This window comes from Grus americana, chromosome 1, assembly GCF_028858705.1.
Source record: "Grus americana isolate bGruAme1 chromosome 1, bGruAme1.mat, whole genome shotgun sequence".
NCBI lineage: Eukaryota > Metazoa > Chordata > Aves > Gruiformes > Gruidae > Grus > Grus americana.
In genome coordinates, this window is record NC_072852.1 from 211,377,833 (window position 1) to 211,402,099 (window position 24,267).

General features: G+C 44.0%; 1 protein-coding gene across 3 annotated transcripts in view; it reads left to right on the forward strand.

Moving 5' to 3' along the window:
- The window catches only part of ME3 (malic enzyme 3), a 139,296-nt gene that overhangs the window by 97,485 nt on the left and 17,544 nt on the right, over positions 1-24,267 (forward strand). For all 3 annotated transcript variants that reach the window (XM_054809810.1, XM_054809799.1, XM_054809790.1), the window contains exons 5-7: positions 3,365-3,526; positions 7,332-7,435; positions 23,042-23,151. In XM_054809810.1, coding sequence (XP_054665785.1) covers positions 3,365-3,526; positions 7,332-7,435; positions 23,042-23,151 — 376 coding nt within the window. The remainder of the gene's footprint in view (positions 1-3,364; positions 3,527-7,331; positions 7,436-23,041; positions 23,152-24,267) is intronic.

The window sequence follows — 24,267 nt, forward strand, 5'->3', positions numbered from 1 at the left end:
AGACAAGTGTGCTGCCACGCTAGCTACTGCACTGGCCTTCCATGCTTCTTTCCTTCCCTCCCTCCCTCCTTCCATAGGATGCTCTCCCGAGAAGTGCACTCGGCATCTTGAGTCCCTGTCGGGTTCCTCCTGTACAGGGCTGTTCAAAGTCATGGTGCGCTCAAGGCAGAGTATCAATTCATCCTGTAAAGATTGACCCTGTGCAGTCAATACAGAGAAGTGGGAATGCCAGCAGCAGCACTTGCCTCTCGGCCTTGCGTCGGTGGCTCGGAGCTCAGCGCAGTGCTCTGCATCGCTCTGCGGGGGCAGGTGCCTCCTACTTAGGCGTTGCAAAACTGGGCTAGCTGCATAGAGCCTATGGCCCAGAGTCATCGCAGTTGACATCGGCTGCCTGAAGACTCAGTGCCTAATCTCAGCTTGTGAGTACTTCTGCAGTGATCAATGAAGAGGGAGATGAGCATCTTCAAAGAGAAATACCCCTTTCATCCCTTCCCAGAACAGCTGTTGGAGGGAGGAGGTGCACTCTGGAGGTTTCTGTCTCTCCCCGTCAGCTATCAAAGAAGCTTAGAAACTGGTTAGATGATCGGCTTAAACTGCACACCTAAGTTTTAGCCAAAGACTTGACTAGATTCATCAAAAAAATTTGTAGCACAGCTGGAAGTAGAAAACAGGTTCCTAATTGTTAAACCAAAGGTCCATTAGAAGGGTCTGTCCTGTTCAGCCAGAGATTAATGGTCTGTTTGTTGAGTTTTGATCACATGAACGTGAGCGATTAACAACATTAATATGCTTGTATATCCGGTACCCACTGAAACACTGTGGGTTTTTATTTTTTCATTGTTTTTTACATCCAAAGAGCCACCAACAAATGTGAATCCAGTTTCCCCTCTGATACAGACAGCAGTCAGTCTCCCCTGCTGTATTTTCTGTTCTCCTGTATTTTTCAGTGTTATTTTGGGGAGCTCTGGTACCTGTAGAGTGCAGCACATCTAAGATTGAAGAAATTTTCTCTCTCTGATGGGTATATAAGGGCTATGGAGTTTATGGCTTGCCTGAGAACATTTATTTATTTGGATTAAAGAGGATCTGTGCTTCAGAGAAATATTTTGTATCATTAGAAATTAGTTCTTTTTTTAAAAAAAGGTATTTTGACTCCTTTTCCTTTAATTTGCATCAGTTTCAGGATAAACCTGTAGCAAGCATTTGCTTGCTGCTTGCCCTATTTCCCATTACTGCCTTCCAGTCCCAATTGCACCCTCTGGGTGTGGTAAAGAAGTGAGCACACACCCAGAAACAGATGGAGCCCACCCAAAAAGAGACTTTCCCATCACTAACACTTCACGTTGACTCAGAAGAAAAAACAAATGGGAAAATGTTCAAAAACGGAGGTGGATAAGTGTATCGCTGCCGTGATTGTGAATTTCTTGTGGCAGGGCTTGTTCAGCCTCTAGCCTAAGGATAGGTGTATAGTCCTTTCAGTTTTAACTAAACCTTCATTCAAGGTTCATTTTTAGGAATTCTAACTCCTACTGACAAGGGAACTGGAAACAGCACAAACCCAAATACTCTACGTGTAGCAGGACCATTTCAAAATAGTCTCTATTATATATCAGTTGTCACTGTTGCTGTGTGCATTACAACCCTGGAATGTGTTATGACAGAAACTACCAGAGGGGGTTTTTGCTGGAGGGCAAAACAGCTGTAAAAAGCAGAATAGATGCAAATGTCCTCTGTATCTGTAGTTTCTCCTCAGGCTTATTCCTGAACTGTGTAATGGAATGTAATTCTGTTCTGCTGTTACAAACTGTGGTTTATGTTGAGGGAGAGAATAGCCTTGGGATGTGTATATAGTTTATGTTGAATAAGAGCATTTGGTTGTTCATTCTGAACCTGTACTGCAAAAGTTTAAGTCCTTCCATGGCTTCTCCATTTAATCATCTGAAAAATGCAGGGAAAGGACACTGAAACAGATGACTACAATTCTTCCTGCAATAGGAAGGTGCAGCAAGAGATTTATTCCATTCCTAAACAAGGGAACGCTTCTCCATGGCAGCAATAAACCAATGCATCTTTATTATATCCCCCTCCCCATGGAAGTACCTCTATTGGGATAGCTTCTAATCCCCCATTTTCTTATTTCTCGCTAAAGCACACGCCTGTGTGTGTCCTAGGTTTAGCCTTAACTTTGCAGATCAGCAAATAAAGAAATTCTCTGCAGTCTTCTCCTTTGAAATCTAAGCTGGACTGTGACGAGTCCCCCGCAGTCTGATAAACCATTTGATGTGAGCGCTCTGTTCTCTGAAGCGCTGGGACAGTGTTGACAGTTGAAGTTTGTTATTGTGTTTACAGCTTGTCTCCCGCAGTGGGACTGGACACCAGTATATTTCTGTTCTTACTGGATTTCAGAACTGCCACAAAGAGTGCTGGACCCTGGGGACAAAACCGACACAGTAGTTAACCTAAAAATGGGGAAGTTTAATAAGATCTGCTTGGTCGTTTGCCTCCTAAAGTCTGTGATGTACAGTGTGGGTTGAACAGCTTAGCTTTAGGCTTCTAATTTGGACACCATCAAGCAGGCTTTTATTTCCCTTCTTGCACAAAGAAATGATACAGTAATGAGAAAAACAGAAAATGATGGATCAGAGATTTCGGTGAGGTGGCGCATTACAGTATTGCTGAAATGTAAAAGGCCAGTTGCACGAAGAGTTAAATGGCAATTGCGTAACGCCCAGCTGGGAGGGAAAAAAGGTCAAATACTAAACGCAGAGAGCGGGAGCCCCTCCGCAGGCCGTGCTGCTGCCCGTGCTGCTGGCTTCTGTCTACCTGCCTTACAGCCACGGGGACCAGAGGCAAAGGGACCCACTTATAATGAGTTTTGTTTTGATTACCTGGTGTTGGCTACTGCACAGCTGCTCTACAACGGTGTGAAGAGATGAGCTTGTTGCTTCCACAGATGCAGTTCATAAGCACAAGCACTTTTGTACAGAGCTCTTTTTCCGGGGGGGGGGGGGGGGAAAGAAAGGAAAAACCAAGGCCAGATCTCTTTTGTGCAGCTTCTGGTTATACAGCTGAGGATGCACAGAGCGCCATGGTGGTTGGGCTCTTCTACAAATGAATTGAAGTGTTGGCAAGCAGAGCTGCTTCTCTCCCACACTGCGAGCAGCTACCCGTCATCCACGCTATCTCTACCCAGGAATGAACAGTTCTTTATCACTAGCAGCTAATTAACATGGTGTCATGTAGGAAGAGCAAATATCCATTGCACAATGCAACAGCACAATGGCATTGGTGTGAAGACAGTGGAGCTGGTTTTGCTTCTAGAGCCTTAGCAACACCATACAACAGTCTCTTTTGATCCTCCTAGGCTATCGTGGTGACAGATGGAGAGAGGATTCTTGGTTTAGGAGACCTAGGAAGTTACGGCATGGGTATCCCTGTTGGGAAGCTTGCCTTGTACACCGCCTGTGGTGGAGTTCACCCACAACAGTGTCTCCCTGTCCTGCTGGATGTTGGCACAGACAATGAGGTAAGACACATGTTTTTTCATAAATCTGTCAGAGGGGAGAAGGAATTGAGATTTAGGCTTATCTGAGCCAGTTCCCTAAATGTGGAGGCAAAGCCAGAGACATCCAAGATGAGATGATGGCTAGACCAGCACTGCAGGGATGTGGGCAGGTTTCACTCCTGTTTGATGCTCAAGAAACTTTTGCTTTTATGGGGAACTAAAATAAACACTAAATAGCCTCATGGTCCCCTGGTGAGAAGACTCAGAGTGTTGCCAGTTGGCGCTGAAGGGTCAGCTCCACCTTACAGCATGGTAAGGTGAGTTGAAAGATTTTTGTACAAGAAGTCCCAGATTTATTCTTCCACTGGTAATTGTGAGAAAACAGACAGATACTCGTGTCTGCATAGAGGTGACTGTATTCCAGAAAACGGAGAATCCCTAGTGGGTGGTTTGGGAATGATTAATTTCAGTGTTTTGCCAGATTGCACACTTTACTGCATATGATAACCAGACAAGAGGAGGACTCCATCTGTTTGCAGATTTTTGCCTTATGACTCTGGCTCAGAAAGGCCGAAGTGCAACATTTTAGCAATGCCAGAATGGACATCTGTGAGGATGTCTTTTCTTAAAATGAATATGCTATAGTTATTTGTGACGGCCCGGGTTTGTCCATTTTTGTAAAATGTACTCGTGCCTCGCTTGACCCCAAGTAAACCAAACACATGTTTCTTGAGAGAAATAACAAACTTGGGGTATAAGAGCTTTGAGTTTGTGTATGAAGACAGATGAGTGCTGACATTTTCAGATGTGCCTGTGCTCACTGGAAAGCAAGGTTTTCTGCACCTCTTTCACTCTGACCCCAAGAGTCTCACACTGTACCCTTGAAAAGAATGAAAGAAAGCAAAATCAGTGGCCATAGATGACATCTGGGATGAGATTGCCAATTACCTCTTTGGTCTCTGGTCCCAGGATTATTTTATCCCTTTAGCACAGAGGTCTGTTATGGACTCATGGAATATGGGGTGTGCTCATCTCAGCCTGATCCACGGTCTTTCCTGGAAAGTAGGAACTCTGAGTTTGGACCCTCTGAGGCTAAAGCAGGAATTAAGTCTCAATCTCTCATTTCTTGGAGTTTCCAGTCAATAGAGCATTGTACTTGACTTTGGGTCCTTCATTTCTTCCTTGTCCTCCATACTGGTCTGCTGAGTGCTGGCATGCTCTGAGCTCCCCAGCCTGAGCTTCCCTGCAGAGGAACCTGGGTGTAAATGCTTCCTCACCAAGCTTCTGACCATGCATGACCATCTGTTTCTATCTCGGCATCCAGGAGGGATGCTAAAATCCTAACTGGCACCAATGATTTTTAAGCATCTCCAAGGGTCAGATGGTGTTAGAAGAAGGGACTCCCAGAGTCGGTCTTGGCATTTTTGTTCTGCCCAAGATCAAGTGTATCTTATGTGTTCAGGAACTTCTCTGTGGAGGCAATTTCTACATAGAATCATAGAATCGTTTAGGTTGGAAACCCCGTCTTCCAGCTCAGGGGGCTAGGTACCCCAAGAACAACTGGTCTTACTACTAAAGACAGGCCAAGAAGGCGTTAAGTACCTCAGCCTTTTCCTCACCCTTTGTCACTGTGTTTCCCCCCGCATCCAACAAAGGATGGAGATTCTCCTTAGCCCTCCTTTTGTTGTTAATGTATTTATAGAAACATTTTTATTGTCTTTTCTGGCAGTAGCCAGATTAAGTTCTAGTTGGGCTTTGGCCTTTCTAATTTTCTTCCTGCATAACCTCATACAACATCCTTGTAGTCCTCCTGAGTTGCCTGCCCCTTCTCCAAAGACCATAAACTCTCCTTTTTCCTGAGTTCCAGCCAAAGCTCTCTGTTCAGCCAGGCTGGTCTTCTTCCCTGCTGGCCCATCTTTTGGCACATGGGGACGGCCTGCTCCTGTGCCTTTAAGATTTCCTTCTTGAAGAGTGTCCAGCCTTCCTGGACTCCTTTGCCCTTCAGGACTGCCTCCCAAGGGACTCTGCCAACCAGGCTCCTAAACAGGCCAAAGTCTGCCCTCCAGAAGTCCAAGGTAGCAGTTCTGCTGACTCTACTCCTTACTTCTCCAAGAATTGAAAACTCTATCATTTCGTGATCGCTGTGCCCAAGCTGGCCTCCAACCATCACATCACCCACAAGTCCTTCTCTGTTCACAAACGACAGGTCCAACGAGCGCCTTCCCTAGTTAGCTCACTCACCAGCTGCGTCGGTAAGTTATCTTCCACTCACTCCAGGAACCTCCTAGACTGTTTCCTCTCTGCTGTATTGAATTTCCAGCAGAAATACAATACATCTGCGATTAAGACATAGCAGCTGCTGATTTCCAGCAATGTAAATAATATATTTCCTCACAGTATAAATAATCTGTTTATTTATTTAATGGCTTTCTCATGTGTGTAAACTTAACCGAACCCTAAGCACATTCTGGGAGGATTCTGCCCCACAAGTAAACTCATTTATCAGTGCAGAAATAAGACACCTCCTGTAGGCATCCGTCCCGCTCATCTCTGGCTGTCAATATATGTTGAGCCTAGGGTGACTGTTACTAACACAGGCATCTCGGGTAGAATGGAGTAAATATAGCAGTCGTATTATATTTTTAGCAATAATTCCCAGCTTGTCTTTCTGACAGTCTGTACTACTTTGTATACTCTTTCAGCAAAGTGGTCCTTTTTCAGAGCTTGGCATTTCTCAGCTGGCCTACGGGAGAATTTTATACTCCATGAACCAGCCCCAGAGCACATGGACAGTTGGAGTAATCAGTGAAGTAATGCAAATGGGTCTGCTTTCTGTTTCATGGCCCTGGAGAGTTAATGTATCAAACTGAGAGGAAAGCCTCTTTTGTCTTTCCTTCTAAGGGAAAACAGCTGTGGCTGTAAAAACAGATCTAATTTTAGCATACCTGCCAATATTTAGGGCCCATATGGCTGCAGGACAATGGGTTTGTGATGGTTCGTCCCCTTCTCATGTGGATGATTCAGTTCCTGAAATGGGAAGGGAAGCAGAGTTGCTTTGCAGTGACTCACGGAGGTATTGGCCCACCTGTCTCCTGCCACTGTTTGTCCTGTAATTTTCCCAAAAATATGTGCTGTTTCCATGCTGACCTAGTCCTTTTTAGGTGGCTTAGAGGTCCTGGCTTAACACCTGCTGGATTGGCTGGAGGAATGGCCTGTGTTTATATTCCTAGCAGGAGCCAAAAAATAACCTCATCTGTTGTATGAAAATAGCTTGCCTTGACACCTGCAGATAACCGAGGTGAGTGCTAGGTAGGTGCAGGGCTTGGGAACATTTTGGCATCTGATCATTGGTTCTGGTCAACTCTGGGCTGTCACCTGAAGGCTTAAATGACCATGTCATTTCAAGTTACGTCAGGTGATCTTCATTCCTCAAAGCACTGTTTATGGTCAACAGCTTTCCTGGTAACCTCGGTGCAAAATTAAGAACTGAATGAACAGTAAAAACTGCCCACAGAAGGTCAGTTTTATTCACTAGGAGTGAGGCACCTTGGCAGGGAGCCTTTGGTAGAGCTGTTCTGGGAATGCAGAGCTCCGTTTCCTACAGCAGTCAAGAAGCATTGCATCCCTCCAACTTTACACAAAAAGTTAGTTCATAGGTTCTTATGGAAACGCTTTCTGCTCGGGAAGAGCTGTGTGAGCTGGACTTCACTGCATAGTAAGTAAAATTAATATGACCACAAGAGACAAACTTTTTGGGTAGGCTGGGACATAAATCTCTGTCCATCCATGGAAGAGAAGATGTCAACAGAATTGCTTTGTGTCCTAGGCTCTCCTGAGTGATCCGCTCTATATTGGACTGAAACACAAGAGGGTTCGTGGGAAACAGTACGACGAGCTGATTGATGAGTTTATGCAGGCAGTTACCAACAAGTAAGTGGGATTATATACATGGCTCTTCTGGGCTGCTTCCATTTAAGAACAAATGTTGCAACTCGTCAAATAAACATTAGTATAATTGATCGTCCAAGCAAAGAAAGGTCATTTAAATGCAAGTCTCCTGGGTGGTCTACAAATGACTCTTTGTGCTTGAGCACTCCATGTCAAAAATATTTGTCTTCAGAGAACTGAAATGAGACTGACTATTTATAACCATTTCCTGTCCATATAGGCCAGAGGTGTCAAACGTATGCCCTGTGGGCTGTGTCTGGCCTCCATCATGCATTTATGAGCCTCATTCAGCATAGGCAGAATCTAAACTTTGGTTTGTTTATATTTTGTAAGGGAAGTTTCTAGCTTTCACCATTGTGAAGGAAATCGTCTAACTGGAAATGGCATGTTACTCCACACGGTGATGTCTGTGTGAGGCTGCAGACTGCCTGTCTAGCGCTTTGTTAAAAATAGGAGCTTCCCTGCTGGCATTTAAGTCTGCGGAGTGAGAATGCCAGGATTATAAGCATTGGTTTTTTAATGGTGTGAGAGACCAAGTGCATATTTCCTTTCTAGCTGGGATAGAGGGTCTCTGATGTACCCAGGAGTTTGATATGGGAAGAGCAGCACCACATCCTCAGCACTGTATGTGCACCTCTTGCACCTCTTGCACTGCATTGAGTTCCTCTTTCTGAAAAAAAAAGAAAATATATTAAAATCTCCATGACTGTCTGGAGAGGTTACCGTAAGTGAGAACAACTGTTAAGGAAAAAAATAATATTTGGAAAGCCCCAAGCTCTTAAGCAGCTTTTTCTGCCTTTCCTAAAGCAGCAGATGATGTTGATAAGGAGTGGAGGAGAGCTGCAGTCTGTGCCTGGTTAATAGGCTGCTGCCTGTCTGTATGTTGTAGGGTCTTTTTTTTCACAGCCGAAGGAGCTAGGTTTGATCTTCCCTCTTTCTATGTCTCCAGCCAGCTCTGTGTGTATCTGTTCCTGCCTAAATGGAAGGGAGTGGGTGGTACATGTGTCATCAGCTCTCAGTTCATCCTGTCTCCCTTGAGGTAGAAGGCATCATGACCAGTGTCTAATGACACCTACTCGTCCACTGAGAAGCGTATCTTTACATACAGTCTGACTGCCCAGCTGGCTGTGGGTGGAGGGATGTAAGAAATAGTGGCTGAAATGCTGAGGACCATTTGGTCACAGCTGACGAACCAAGTTTTGAGAGGAATGAGTGCGTCATGGAGAATTTCAGCATCTGTTGATGTGATGGCTCTGCGCAGCCTTGTGCTGCAGCCTATGCCAATGCAATGCTGCTGTTAGGACAGGAGGCTCTCCTTTGCAGTTCAGCAGCATGGTATGGACACGTACCGTATGACAGCCCAGCAGTACATCAGCCCTCCCAGCTGCAGTTGCCCACTTACTGTGTAAAGATACTTGCTATCAGCCAGCACTCTAGCTCCTATATACCTACGGATGACTGCAGAGAAGAGAATTTTGTGTTTGTGCTCTGGTTTGCCCTTCTTTATATTTGATAAGAAAGCTTGGCTGAAACATCAGTTGATTGCAGTGTAGTATTATGTTAGAAACTGGTGGATTATCTGGGGGGAAGAAATTCTTGGAGGCTAGCAAACGGGTAAAACACGAGTAGGAAATCACAAGAGGCTCTACAAGTTGAAAAGATTTAAGAGTTGTCAGAGTTGATTTGTTGGTTTTTTGTTTGTTTTGATTGTGGTCACCAATTAATCCTTCAAGGAAACTGTCCCACTTCCTTCTATCAGGAGACCACAGGGGTTGATGATGATAGAATGGGAACAATAGAATGAGAACCCAGATGATGGTCTCAGCCATGATAAATCTGGCTCTGAGATTTATGCTTGTGGTGTTAAATGCAAAGCTTATTGCACCCACTACTCCTGTGATGTCAGTGATGGCCAGAAAGACAATTTGCTTTTTCTGTGCTTGCTGCTGGAGAGGAAGGGCTGGCTGTTATTTGCCTGCGTTTAGTTTACATGAGCTAATCTCCACATTGAAAGAAGACACTCAGCCATGAAACAATGAACTCTTATCTTGTGAGGAGGTGAAGTCATGTCTAATGCTGTCATCCAAGTAGTTGGAATCAAGTTCCTGGAGCCCCTGTCCCAGCTTTTATATTTCTCTTAGCCAGGATGAATTGTTTGAACACAGTAAGCCCCAAAAATGTTCTCTGCAAAGTGGAATTTCCCAGCCTCACTTCTCCATTCACATCTGTAAAGTATTTGGAGATCCTTGAGTGAAAGGAACCATTACCCTATATTATCATCCTGACCACCAGCATACTTTAAAGCGTTGAAGTGTGATCCTCTGTGAGCTCTGGGCTGGTGAATAATCCTGCTATCAGCCTGAGTTTGGCAAACTTATATGAAACAGATTCATTTGGTCTCAAATTTCCACTGGAATGACTGGACGCAACCCAGTAGGAGCTCTCGCTTCTGTTTCAAAAGGAAGCAGAAATTGTTCAGAAGGTCAAGAACACGCTGCTTTATTGTAGCCTGTTTCCACGTGTGAGGAAACCTGTGAGTACGATCTGCTGTGATCTCCAGTCTGCTGTGGTTTCTTATGCAAGTCTGTAATGTCACATGCAAATGCAGTTATTTGGGGAGGATCCTTTTTGGTTGCCACAAATCTCTTGCAATTTGGGGGTTTCCTTTTCAACTTGATGTTCATGCAGAAATTCTGTCTGCTTCCTGAGGATACTTCAACTTCTCATGGAAACCATTTGTCAGTTCCTCTGCAGGAGTACCTCCCACCCTGTCAAATCACTGCTGGCTCAAGCGACATTTGTCACTGAAGTGGAATGTGTCATAGCCCACAAGAAAGCCAGGGGAGTGAAGATTTACTCTCCTAATGGAATCATAATATCAAACAGATGTCATATTTCTATAGCTGGAGACCCTTACAGTCGGTAGAAGGGGCTCCTGGTCTCATAATAGCCACCTCGTAATGAAACAAGGAGGGCGTCAGAGGCTTCAGAGTTAGCACTTACAGTATTTTGAAATAAAGTGCGACTTCTGGGCAATTCTAGAAAGAAAAGCCTTTCCTGAAACACCTGGATAAATTTCTGTGTTTTCCTGCTGCCTAAACCTTCATTCATTACTTTCACCTAAAATACATGAAATGACCAAGCTCTTTAAGAAGAACTCCAAACCATGCATTTTGCTCCTCTTGGGAGGCAACTACATGCAAAATATGACCCGTTGAGCCTAGACTATGACTGATTGAAGTAGCCTGACAAATTGCTGCTTTCTCACAATGAGTAATATGCTTTGTATGGGAAAATACACTGCTTTAGTTTTCCCTCTCCTCAGTTACCATGGCAAAGGGCAAGTCAGTCTTATTCTTGAACTGGTACATTTTTGTAAGCTGGAATAAATATTCACCTAATGTGTCCAAGGATCATAACTGGAGTAACCCACAGAATTCCTGGAGCTTGCCTATGTGGGAAAATTAAAGTCAAAATCAAAATGCGATGGGAGATGAGTTGTGGTAGGGCATGTTCCCTGGACTCTGCAGAGCTTCAGCCCAGCCTCTACAGTAACAATGTGCTTTAATCATCAGACTCTTTTTCAAAACAAACTACCACTGGAAACTTCTTTCCTCCCTTTTCTCTTAAGCTGATAAAGAAGCTGATATAGATCAGTTCGTTATCTAAGACCCTCTGTCTTATGCCATTTGCTCCTTCTGTGGTTTCATCGTACGGTAACAGTGCAGCTTGGTGGCTCCAAGTGACCAGCGGTGTTGACAGATGGCCTGTCCCCAAGCTCCAGCCTCCGTTTTGAATGCTGGCCTCAGTCCCTTGCTGGCAGATGCTGAGCATGGACCCTGAGACTGCGAGAGGCACCTCCACATGCCAGCAAACCGTGTCGCAGAAGCCTCATTAAGCTGTCATAACTTCACTCCCCTTTCCTTTCCCATCAGTGCTTGTTAACAGGGTGACCGGGGAAACAGAAGTTTTCTATCAGCCTGTGCCATGTGGCAGAGCACGGAAAACATCAGGAGATCAAGCACTCAGTTTGTCAAAGTGGGAGAAGAAGGAAAGTAGCTCTGCTGAGTTTGTTTTTCTTTGTGCTCATTTTATACCTGATTTCTCTTTACCTAATCCCTTCCCAGTACTTCTACCCACAAACATACCAAGGCAGGTCCCATGCGCTCTCCAACAAGCAGAGTCTGCTCCACAACAAGCTGCCTCTGTTTCAGCAGTTCTCCAGGGTCACGGATCACAAATTCACCAGCACTTTTCAGAAACAAATTCACCAGTACAGGTGCCCATCTGTTATTTATTCAGATGCGCTAGATATTTATTCAGGTGCTCTAGTTATTTATTCAGGTGCTCTAGATAACTTGGCTAATTGATCCTGAAAGACTAGACTTAAGCCTGTAGGTACCACTGGCCTCCACAAAGCCCTCGTGTAATACTGCTAACACCTAAAGTCCCTCGGCATCTGTGTGTGTGCTAGATCTGCATCATCACCAGTGCTCTAGCAAGGCTGATGGTACAGACTGACTCCAGCCTTCCTGGGAATACAAGGTGGATATTTTCCTTGCCCATCTGCCCCAGTTGTCATGCCCAGAGCAACTCTGACACCATCCAGAAGGGAGAAGTAATGGTGATGGGAAGAGCCACCCACGCTGTCCAGTATCCTGGCTCGATGCGGGTGAGCTCATCAGCCAGCTTGTATGATCTGCTTTTAGCCACTGGATGATATTTAAAGTCAAAGAACAATATTTAGGTTTTATTATCTTGATTTTCTGCTACTGAGGAATGATTGAGCTCCAGATATGCTGCTGCAGGATCTGTGTGGTAATGGACTTTTATTACCTTGCCTTCAAATCCTTTGGGATAACACATTTACAGATGTCGAAACGCCCTCTGCCCGAGGCTTTCTGTCTGTGCTTTCCACCTAAGCCGGATTTACCACGGCTGATTTAGAAAGATGTAGCTGGAGAAGATCTGTTTGTGTGGAACACAGTTGGTGAGGTTCCATTCCTTGTTGTCTGTCAGAGGGTAGCTCAAGGCTGTATCTGAGGGTCAGCACTAGCACAGCTGCATCTTCTGCTTATGTCCTGCTCCCAAGAAATGTTGTGCCTCCAACTGCAGTTCCTCAGACCCACTGCAAGGAGAATGATACCATTTTGCTTAAAAACACAAGAATGGCCATAGCAGCACTGGTCTTAGTGCTTGGAAGTCATGAGACATGCTGTGCGAAAGAGTTGGTTGTATGGGGTGGGGGGTTGCTGCTGTAAGGACTATAATGAAGGTCGACTATGATTTTTCAAGATTTTTTTCCCAAGAGCTTTCTGATGGATCTTGGCTTGATCTTGCCACGTATCCTGTCTCTAACAGTATCTTATGGCAGATGCCCTGGCATATGACTAGGAACAAGCAGCAAACAATCCTTGGCATACCCCCAGCTTCCAGTAATCCAAGATTGAGGGATTTCCTGCTGTCTTTGTGCTTCGAGGGTCACTTTCATATAGCACTCACTGAATCCGCAGCAGGCTCTATGCCTCAGAGCGTGGTGGCCGTGTTTATGTTGGCAGAAACCTAGTGAGACTCCTACCCAATGTTAGAAATTGTCTGCAGTTGAAGGAGATGGTGAGGCAGGCAGCAGTCCTGTTGGGTTCATGATGCAGCTCCCTGGCATGGGATTTCTAAACCCAGGACCTAGAGCTCTAAATTTTGTATTCACTATAATATAAAAGACCACAAGTTTTTGCAAAACTCCCATCTGTTGGCTCAAAACCACACATTCTAGCATAAAAGCAATTGCATTTTTATCTCGCTCATGACGACAATCATAACTGCTACATCTGCTACAAGTCATGACTGCTGTTGTGGATCCTTGGGTTCAGCTTTCACCGTGCTATGACTATCTGACAATCCATGAACCTGACCCATGACATTTCCATTTCAAAACAAAGTAACAGATATGATCGTGTTTTCTAACTTACCTCTTCATCTCTCCTTTTAACACTAGTAGAAGTATTTAATGAGTGATATACATAGTGCTATTAAATCAAATCACAGTACTGAGTGAGGCTTTGAAGGGTTTTTTCAGTGGTTTCAGAACTAGAAGGTCAACTTTTATTTTAATTTACCAAAACTTTAGTTTTCATTGACAGTTTTTTAAGGGAAAACTTGCCTTCCTCTTAGTTATGTCAAAGTCTTAAAAATGAAAGGCTTTTCAGATGTTAAGTGTAACATCTGCCTGCAGCCTGTAAGGACACAAGTGTTGTAAGCTCTCCCCGCAAACACTAGTGCACTCGCCTGGCCCCATGCCTCCTAGTAGTAAACCCGTCTCACTGTTGTCTCTTTACTGAACTGGGTTTCCTCTTCCAGCAACCACTCCAGAGCTGTCATTAAGGGGCTGGCAGCAGACTCAGGGGTGTGAAGGAACTCGGTCCCCAATAATAAGAATGAGCCTGGGCCTCACGCCCTTTTTACATGGGATGAATAAAGGTACTTTTTCCCTCTGACCCTCTTCTTAGCTTGGTTTGTCTCTGTTTCTAATGTAGATGAAAGCATGTTCTGTGCCTTGAGTCAACCTTGGCGTCAGATGGGACAACAGTCTAGTTTTCTTCCACTCTTGTTTGGGAAAACTCAGTTTGCCCAGATCTTATGGGAACAACTTGCCTTTTCTCTCTCTGAATGCCCCAGCTGCCCCCGGACCCCGTTTCTGCCCACCTGAAGCACATTCAGGCAGGACCCCGTGACACTGCAGAGGCACAGGGGTGCTTCCCTTCGGACACAAGGAAAATGCAGATTCTTAAGTCACTGCCCTCATCCTCTCCAGGGGCAAAGTGAGATCCTGGCTGCAGCAGAATGACGGAAGTGCTCTGCCCACTTCTAAGCTACTTCTTTTCTAGCTACATCTGCACTAGTAGACAAGAGAGGCCAGAGCCCATTTTCTGGTGGTAAGGCATTGTGGTTGCTGCTCAATCCATACTGCTTAGCGTTATCCATACTGCTTAGCTCTCTTACCGCTATAAAGCCAGAGGCAAACGATCTCTTGAGTTGGTGCCTGACCAAACTGACCCCTGAACTGTGGGTCAGAATGGTGTGGCAGAGTACTGCTGGTCTGACCAAAAGCCTGCCAAGGAGCATGTTAACAGTTGACGGTGAGAATGGCCTCAGGACACTGGCCAGACTCAGGTGCTAGTGTTGTTTAACTTGCTAGAGTGGACTTTGGTTTTCCAATCCTGAATGCTGATCACTTGCCAAGCATGATTTTTTTCTAATGACGGTTTCCTTTACTGAAAATTTCATTTTTCTTGGAAAACAGAACCTTGGTTACTGGTGTATCAGGCAGCAATAAGACGTCTCCAGGACAAGGGCAAGGACAATTTGGCTCTTCTCTGCCTGGTTTTATCTATGACTATGAGTAGGAGTTGCAGTGCATCAAAGCAGACTCCTTATGTCATGAATGACTGAAAGCAATGCTGTAAAATGCTAAATTCGGACAAGGATTGGAACCTCCTGCCTGTGATTCTTTCCATAAAGGAACTGGACCTTCTAACAATTATTTTTTTTCCCATACATGTAGGAATGTTTTATACTCCCCACTCACGGTGAACAAAAATGCCCTTTTAATACTGGTCAGCAAAGGCACTGCAGAGGTCCTCAGGCCACCCTTGAAGTTCTGACTTGTGCAGTTTTGTTCAGATGCTTCTCAAATGGTAACTGCTGCCTCATGCATTTTTTCCTCTCTGACCTCGTGGCTTGTAATGAGGCTGGATGAACTCGAAGAGATGCATACAAATGAGGATGAAAGAACCAAGTTGCATAATGAGGTTGTTCAGGCAATTGAGAAGTCTCTTAAATAAAGAAGCTAAAAGCAATGTCATCAGGAAAACATCTGCCTCCCTCTTTTGGGATTCACGCTGTTTTGTTCCACACTTCGTGCTCATCCAAGAGAGATGTGTATCATCCTCTACAGGGGATACAGACTTTACTAACAGCATCTCTCCTGTTAGCACAGCCCAGAGATTTAGTGTAGCTCTAGTTTGATAGTAACAGTACCAGAACACCATTGCAGTGATAAACAAAACATGAATCCTATGCTTGTTTGCTTTCCAGGAAATGGAATTATTTCTTAATGAAGATTTTCAGGTGGTAATTTTTACAACAGACTTGTAATATTGTATGTGTTTAGCTTCCAGAGTCATCCTTCATTAGGGTGACAGTCTTATACTTTTACCTTGATTGATAGTATATTATTTCATTAAAAATCCTGTTTGTGCAAAATTTGCTAGGCACGATCTGAGATCAGACTAAAATGAGTGTATGGGACCATTCTATAAAGCATTTCCCAGTGAGGCTATTTTTACAGGAAGGTTTTTTGCAAGGTATGGGAGAGAAAGCCAGCATTTGCATCATAATTATTTATGGCACAAAACCCCCAAATATGCAAACTAACGAAACAGCAATATAATCTTTACTGTGAAAGACTAGTGATTTTTTTGATGAGGGAGGACTGACAAAGCACATCTTTTTGTTTCCAATTCTATAAAATGGCTAAATTAATTCCAGAGCTGGTAGAGAACAGAGTCCCCAGATGGTGGTCTGGCAGCCAACAGTGAACCAGGAGACATGGTGACGGTATTAAACAATGACTCTTGTAGTGTCACCAGTTCCAAGACAGAAGTGAGGAACTGTTTTTATAGAGAAATTGGATTCAATGTTTTATCTGAGAAAAACCCCACACAGAGCCTTCAGCGAAGGATATCAGAGTTTGCACCTGGCATTCACCCACCACACAACAAACCAGTACAGCAGAGTTTGGCTTGTAACTCCAAAAGGTCTCATTTTTACTGAAAAGTGTGAATGTGTTGTAGTGGTTGAAGGGTGGGTGTTAACACATTAATCTGGATCATATTTAGTGACCATAAAAGACTTTGTTGTTGTAGTCTCTCTCCATTCCTATCTGAATTCTTTCAAAACCACTTCTGTCAGAGCAGTACAGAAATGAACTGTCCAAGCATCCTTTTCCACAGCCTACAAATGTAAGAATCGCTCATGCTAAGGAGAAAGCTCCACTTCCACAAGGAGACGTAGGACTGCAGAGATCCCAAGAAATGCACACTTCAGTGTGCTCGAGAGGAATGGGAACAGCTTTGAATCCAAAATGAGAAGGTCAAAAACCAAAACCTCCCTTTTTTGAAAGGCGGGGAAAGAACTGGGGAATGGAAGAAACCAAACTGGAGATTGGCGCTTGCTCTGTTTCAATGTACCTTCTCAGTCTGAAATCCTGATAGTCTACATTTGAGCTTTCCTTTTAGATAAGGGCAATTAGATCCTGAGTGTTTAACTACTAACATCCCAGATGCCAAGAAGATGATAGAATGCTCTAGAGAAGATGAGTCACTGACAGGATGAAATTACTGGAGGGAGCCAACCTTAGCTGGCCATGCCTTTCCTGGACTGGAAAGCATTCAGTCCTGATGTGACCTGCTGCTCTTGGCTTCAAACTCTTCTTCAGGCTCTGAGCTCAAAGTTAGGAGATGAGTCATATGGACTGGTAGAAGCAACGAAGAATCTATGAGAACTGGCAACAAGACAAGCAGACTGGCCTCAGGAGCCTCTTCCTACCACAGCGGTTTGCAAGATCTCTCTGCAAGACCACCCTCAATTCTGGCCACAAATTTAAGGATATTTAAATGTGGCAGAGGGGATCTTCAGAAATTCTTGTTCAAATACTCACAATCACTTTTTCTAAAAAAGGCATCCTGCACCTATAGACGGCAGCATGGTATAAGTGCTTCAGTGTGTACTAACTGGGACTGCATTCATATCAGATCTCACAAGTTAAACAGCAAAATTTCTTAGCTGGCTAGACAAAAGCATACCTCACTAAAAATGGTTCCTCCAGTAAGAAATCATTCATTTTGGTTTCTTAATGGAAACTACGATGTTTCCAATGAAACACAATAGTTGTACGAAATCAGTTTTGTCAAAATCCAGTTTTCATTTGAAAAATGTTATGATGGGGGAAGACTGGCCAGTATATTTCATTCCATCCTGAAGTATTTCCATGTGCCCTGATAGGGGACCGCTTGGATGCCATACACAAAGGATGGAGCAGGGCAATTTCTGCAGAGAAGATCAACAAAGAAATTGCAGGCTTTGAAGTACAGCAGAGCATTGCAGTTGAAAGGTTGATAAGCCAGTGACCTAGGGTGCATGATATATATTTAAGAACTTTCTAATCGACTGTGATCATTAGATAACATTATATTATCTCTCCTAATTTAGGTGTCTAAAGTTACACATCAGAATTTAAGTTGGTCATCTTAGACTGTATTCACAGAGACTACGTAGAAAGAGGCATCTCCAGATATGTTATCTACTTCCATTTTCCACTTAAACTAATTTTAAAAACCTGCTATTGGACATGCCTCTTTCTCTCCATTGCCTGAGAAGGCAGTCGGAGTTGTCCAGCTGGGCATTACACAGACAAATTTTAGATATGTAAAGGTAGTGGAAGAAATCCCATTCTGCGTTGCATTTTGTTGGCTGAATTCCAGTACCAAGTAGCAGCTCCTGACCCCTTTCCCTTTGCAGTAACAAGTATTCTCCACTTTCTCTCCTAACCTGGATTTTTGTTTAGGATTGTTGCATATTAAAGCACTTCTGTGCTCCAGTCCCAAGTTGACTATGTTTTACTTCTCGATGCTACCCAAATACTTTGTAGAGTGTTCTGAATTCCTTTGGGATGAAACAGGTTACACAAATCTAGAGTTATTGTGCTGTGGAGGAAGGACAGTAGGACTGACTCATTATCCTGATACTCACAAGGATTTACTACAAATGGCCCCAGCAGTTTTGTTCATACTCCTTGCTAACTTTATCCTTAGGCAGATCAGGTCATCCTAAGAGGGAGCGTTGCACACAGCCACCAAAGTACCATTAGGAAGGAGCAGTGAGCATTAACCGGTGCATTTCTAAGATGGCTCAGTAAGTCAGCTGTCTAATTTGAGTTTAATTTCAGTGACTTTGAGCAGCACAAGTTCTTTAAAGTCCTCTCAAAACCCCAGTAAGGTGAATAGTCCTTGAGGACTAGAATCATCCTCCCAAGATTCACATCTTTAACTGTGAGTCTGAAATATTTGGTTCTTTCATTTAAAGCATCTGGTCTGGGGGTCTTGCCATGACCAATTTGTGGTTTTCATAAATGAAAATTTTAGTTCTCACATTATCATAGAATCACAGAACGGTTTGGGTTGGAAGGGACCTTAAAGGTCATCTAGTTCCAACCCCCCTGCCCTGGACAGGGACACCCTCCACTAGACCAGATTGCCCAAAGCCCCATCTAACCTGGTGTTAAACACTTCCAGGGAGGGGGCATCCACAACTTCTCTGGGCAACCTGTTCCAGTGCCTCACCACCCTCACAGGGAAGAATTTCTTCCTAATATCTCATCTAAATCTACCTTCATTCAGCTTAAACCCATTACCCTGGTCCTGTCACTCCATGCCCTTGTAAACAGTCCCTCACCATCTTTCCTGTAGGCCCCTTCAGGTACTGGAAGGCTGCTATCAGGTCTCCCTGGAGCCTTCTCCTCTCCAGGCTGAACAATCCCAACTCTCTCAGCCTGTCCTCATAGCAGAGGTGCTCCAGCCCTCAGGTCATCTTCGTGGCCTCCTCTGGACTCTCTCCAACAGCTCCATGTCTTTCTTGTACTGGGGACCCCAGAGCTGGACACAGTGCTGCAGGTGGGGTCTCACAAGAGCGGAATCCCCTCCCTCGACCTGCTGGTCACACTTCTTTTGATGCAGCCCAGGACACGATAGGCCTTCTGGCTGTGAGCACACATTGCTTGGTCATGTTGTGCTTCTCATCAACCAACACCCCCAAGTCCTTCTCCTCAGGGCTGCTCTCCTGCTCTCAATCCATTCTCCACCCAGCCTGTAGTCGTTCTTGGGATTGCCCCAACCCGTGTGCAGGACCTTGCACTTGGCCTTGTTGAACCTCATGAGGTTCGCATGGGACCACCTCTCCAGCCTGTCCAGGTCCCTCTGGATGGCATCCCTTCCCTCCAGCGTGTTGACCGCACCGCACAGCTTGGTGTTGTCAGCAAACTTGCTGAGGGTGCACTCGATCCCATTGTCCATGTCACTGACAAAGATGTTGAACAGTGCCAACACCAGTCCTGACCCCTGAGGAATGCCACTCATCACTGTTCTCCACTTGGACATCAAGCCATTGACCACAACTCTTTGAGTGCGACCATCCAGCCAATTCCTAGAGTGGTCCATCTGTCAAATCCATCTGTCTCCAATTATGCAAAGGCTCACATAGGCTCAGTAATGTGGTTTATACTTTAAAAAGCTCAGTGGGCATATTGCAGAGAAAAACAAAACAATCTTCAAAAAAACAGCTCAATGAAAAGAGTTTGCATTCCAGTACTGTCCTGTCATACTGAGGGGCAGGAATAGAAATGAAGTGTTTATGGGCCACCATACCTTCCTTGTGCTCTGTTTAATAAAAAATTATCAAAGACAAAAATAGAAGTAACTGTGCACTGTCTCATGCTGCAGACCAGGAATGTGAAGTGAGGAAAGAATTCTGTGCTCAGAAGAGAAAAAAAAAAATGTTCAGGTTAATACTCTTGCAAATTTGACTCTGTAGTCAGGGAAACCCACCCACCTACCCTTACGCTTTGGAGAGCTGGTCACACATACATTAATACTGGCTGAGATCACGGATTTTATTAAGTCAGTAATGTTACTTCCTCAGTGATACAAATAAATAATAATACTGGTGTTAGAGAAATAGTTTCTATAGCAACTGAAGTTGCTTAAAGATTTGCTAATTCTTTGCTGTGAGATGTTAGCAGATGTTCTGGATGGAGTGTCATCTCCCTCTTAGCCATGTTTTCCTTACACATTCAGACAATGGATAAGAGGATTGTCCATTAGAAAACTGATTTTCACAGGCACTTTTTGTATTGTTTATTTGCATAAATTGCTTGGATATCCACAATGCTCATTTTGACTTCCAAGACTTTACAGAGAGAAAGAGACTTGGGAATCTTCCATCTATTGCTTTTCAGAGCGTTGCTCAGCGTTTCAGAAGAAATTTTGATGCTGGCTGTCTCTTTGATAGCTGCCAGAATCTGCAGTGAGGAGGCTTAAAGAGCATATCCAGTCTGTCCCTCAAATACTTGGTGTAACTTGTAGTTAGCAGCACACTGGGGACAATTTAAGAGCATCTTAAGAAAATAAATGCAAAATTTCAATAGACTCCAGTTGAGCCGCGTAATATGGCCTGTCATATAGGGTGCAGGAAAGAATTTGTCCTGTTCAAAGTCACAAAACCAATGGGAGCAGTTCTCCAGTCCCTTTTCTAGGGCTTTTTTCCCCTTGAAGTTTGGCAAGCTAGAATTTCCCCACCTGAACATCTAGATGCTACTGAATTTCAAAGCCTGTTGATCCCCTGGGAAATCCATGCCTAAGCCTCCATACCCAGGGTGCAGCTACAACAGGAGTATTGCACAGGGTTCTTTGTTGTTCCTTTCTGAGAAGCTGAAGGTGTCCAGGAGAAAGGAAACAGCACCATGTTCTGGCACAGAGCTGTGCTGTACTCAGTCAGGGAGCTCTGCACGTACAGCTCTGTGGTGTGGACGTGCCCCGCTCTTTGGTGACAGGCGCAATGACACTTCTTCCTGGGGATGGCACTGCATTGCAGACCCCATAGAAAAATTTCCACAGCTTATGTGTCCCTGATTCAACAAAGACTGCAAGCACCTAATTTTGCATTGATTTTTTTGCAAGTATTAATATTATTTTGTGAATATTAAGCTTAGTAGGATATTGGAAGACGTAACTGGAATGAGGCATTGAGTTGAATCTGAGCTTTTTGTATCTAAAAGAAGCATACACAACTCTAAAATCATTCATAGAATCATAGAGTAGTTTGGGTTGGAAGGACCTTTAAAGGTCATCTAGTCCAACCCCCCTGCAATGAGCAGGGACATCTTCAACTAGATCAGGTTGCTCAGAGCCCCATCCAACCTGACCTTGAATGTTTCCAGGGATGGGGCATCTACCACCTCTCTGGGCAACCTGTTGCAGTGTTTCACCACCCTCATTGTAACAAATTTCTTCCTTATATCTAGTCTGAATCCACCCTCTTTTAGTTTAAAACCATTGCCCCTTGTCCTATCACTAAAAGTCTGTCCCTGTTGTGGTCCTTTTCTAAAAGCCATCACAGAGAACATGAAGCAAGTGCAAGAGCCAACCCTTTTACCTTTTTGAGACCAAAGGGTTTATGAAGCGAGAGTTTCTCATGATGGACAAATAAAGGAGCACAATGCATGTGTTTCTCATTGTCTCCTTGCTGACAGACATACTTGAAGTGGAAAATAATAATAATAAAAAATTCAAGGCCCTTCCAGGAGATCCTGACTGCCCGCACTAAGAGTGCCATGAAAAGAGCTTTTCATGACAGGAGCCACGGTTCTCAAGCTGAGCATGTTTTATCCAGTATCGATTTCTAGTTTAAAGCAGGGGTGTCCCCTGCCTCAGATTCCAGTGGCAAAGGAGGAAGGTCTGAATGGGAGGTATGTAAGGTGATGCTGCCTCTGCACTGCCTACAGTCCCAGAGAGGCTCAGCTCTCTAACACAGTGCAGCTACTTACAGCCCCTTCACCTGCCTGCAGCCCAGCGGTTGCTAACAGTTGCCTTACTCATTCCCTGAGCTTCTCCCACTGCCCCATCACATTTATGTGAGAGAAAAAGAGTACTTATGGCCATTTCAGATTCTATTAGCAAAGCTTTAATGCAGTCTAGAGTCATACAAAGTGATAAAATTGTGTAGATATTGAGCAGTCTGAATATTACATGATTTTTAGAAATTGCACACTTGCCCTGATATTACTAGATAATTATGGAAAGTTTGCAGTTATTTCCTGCCTTTTGACTCTACGGGTCACTAGCCGTCATTGCATGCTCGTTTCCTGCAAAGCAACTCAGTGGATAGAAACATATTTCCAAAGCACAAAAATGCGGCTGTGAAATCACACCAGGAAGCAGTCAGGTCCATGGGATCCTACAAGCAGGTTTTTTTTCTCCTCTCTTGGTCACCTCCAGTTGAAGTGGGCACTTCACACAAGGGTGGTGTCCCTTTAACTGATGTTCCCTTTGCAGTCAGATTTGCTGTATTGCAACATGGCAGTTGCAATATCCATTGCTAAAGAGCATCTCCTGCATTTCAAGAAGTTCAGCAGGAAATATGCCAATGAAAATTTGTCCTACCAATAGTCCAAAGATGTGTGTGTGTATATATATATGTATATGTGTACATATATAGGTATACATATTAAGATGCCCTTTGTGTCCCTTGAATAGACAGATTATAAATACAATTTATTCCTGGAAACTCCACATTTCTGAGTGTGTGGACCTTGGGAAGGGTGTGATCCTGTTTGCTGCTACTGTGATGCATTTCTCTTATGATACTTTTATGTCTATGCTGAAGTCTCTAGCTACATTGTCCTGGTAAAAGATGTATATATTGTCCTATGTTGTTGAAATATTTTTATCCAATTTTTAATTACCCTTTAACTTGCAGGTATGGCATGAATTGTCTAATTCAGTTTGAAGATTTTGCCAATGCTAACGCTTTTCGTCTCCTCAATAAATACCGCAACAGATACTGTACATTCAATGATGATATTCAGGGTAAGTACTGTTAGGAAAATGCAAATTTAACCTTCACCTTCTCATGAGGAAAGGTGATTAAGGTCACAAGATTGTTTATTATACAATACTCAGATGTGTGATAAATTTTAGAGTTTACACCGAAGCATTTAAAGATATAAACAAAAGCACAGCAGTCTAAGTTGAAAAGTGAGTCTCCATTGGTTTTAGTAATCTAGCTGTTCACTGCAGCAGTGTTGTTCAAGGGAGAAAATGAATCATTATTAAGGTAATTTAGAGACTTCCATTAACTTGCTATAATTTAGCTAAAACAATGATGACATTTTAACAGTTATGCAAGGCTTTCAGTTTCCCTGAGCCAGGTGGACATTAGCTGATCCTGGCAATGTCCCTCTATTGTTCTCCTCCTTCTTACATGCACAAGCGAAAAGGTAAACCAGCTTCTTTCCTCTCCATGGATGCTAACTCCAGGGGAATCTGAGAACAGATGTGGTCTCCTCCAGAGTGGTTAACATCACTCTTCCAGCGCCAAGGAGAAATGACAGCAGCAAAGCTGGGGGTATAACCAGCACATCTCCCAGGTCCCGTGAGGCTCAGCGGTAAGCAGAATTGCTCAAATGCAAGCTACATGCTGGTGGCATCCTGATCTGGTGCTGGCCTTGCTTTAAACCATCAGAAGGGCTGCTTGCCCATCCGACAGGGACAGGATCTTCCCAAGTGATTACAAATAACCAGTTCTTCTCCTGCGGGTCCCTTCGTCTTTTCTTCTTTTGTCTAGTCCTGCTTGCAACAAATTTCCAAGGTTTGTTGATTTAATTATTTGCAGTCAGTTGGGCTTATCCTCACTTGTACTTGAAAGAGACTGAAAGAAATGCCAGTGTCATTTTTCACACAATGCTGGTTCTTTTGTGAGCAGACTTTCCAGCGCTATTTCTGCATCTGCTACCCATCTAGCAATATTTGGCAGTGTGCGTAACAGCTTGTTCGTATCCGTCGTGGCACAAGAGGGAGTAAGACCCTGGCTGGTGGGAATATGGTTGGTGTGGTGGGATGCATGGTCCCACTCAAAGACACTTTCATGAAGAGGGTTTAGAAGCAGAGGAGCTTAAGGCATTTCAGACAAGGTGAGATAGATGT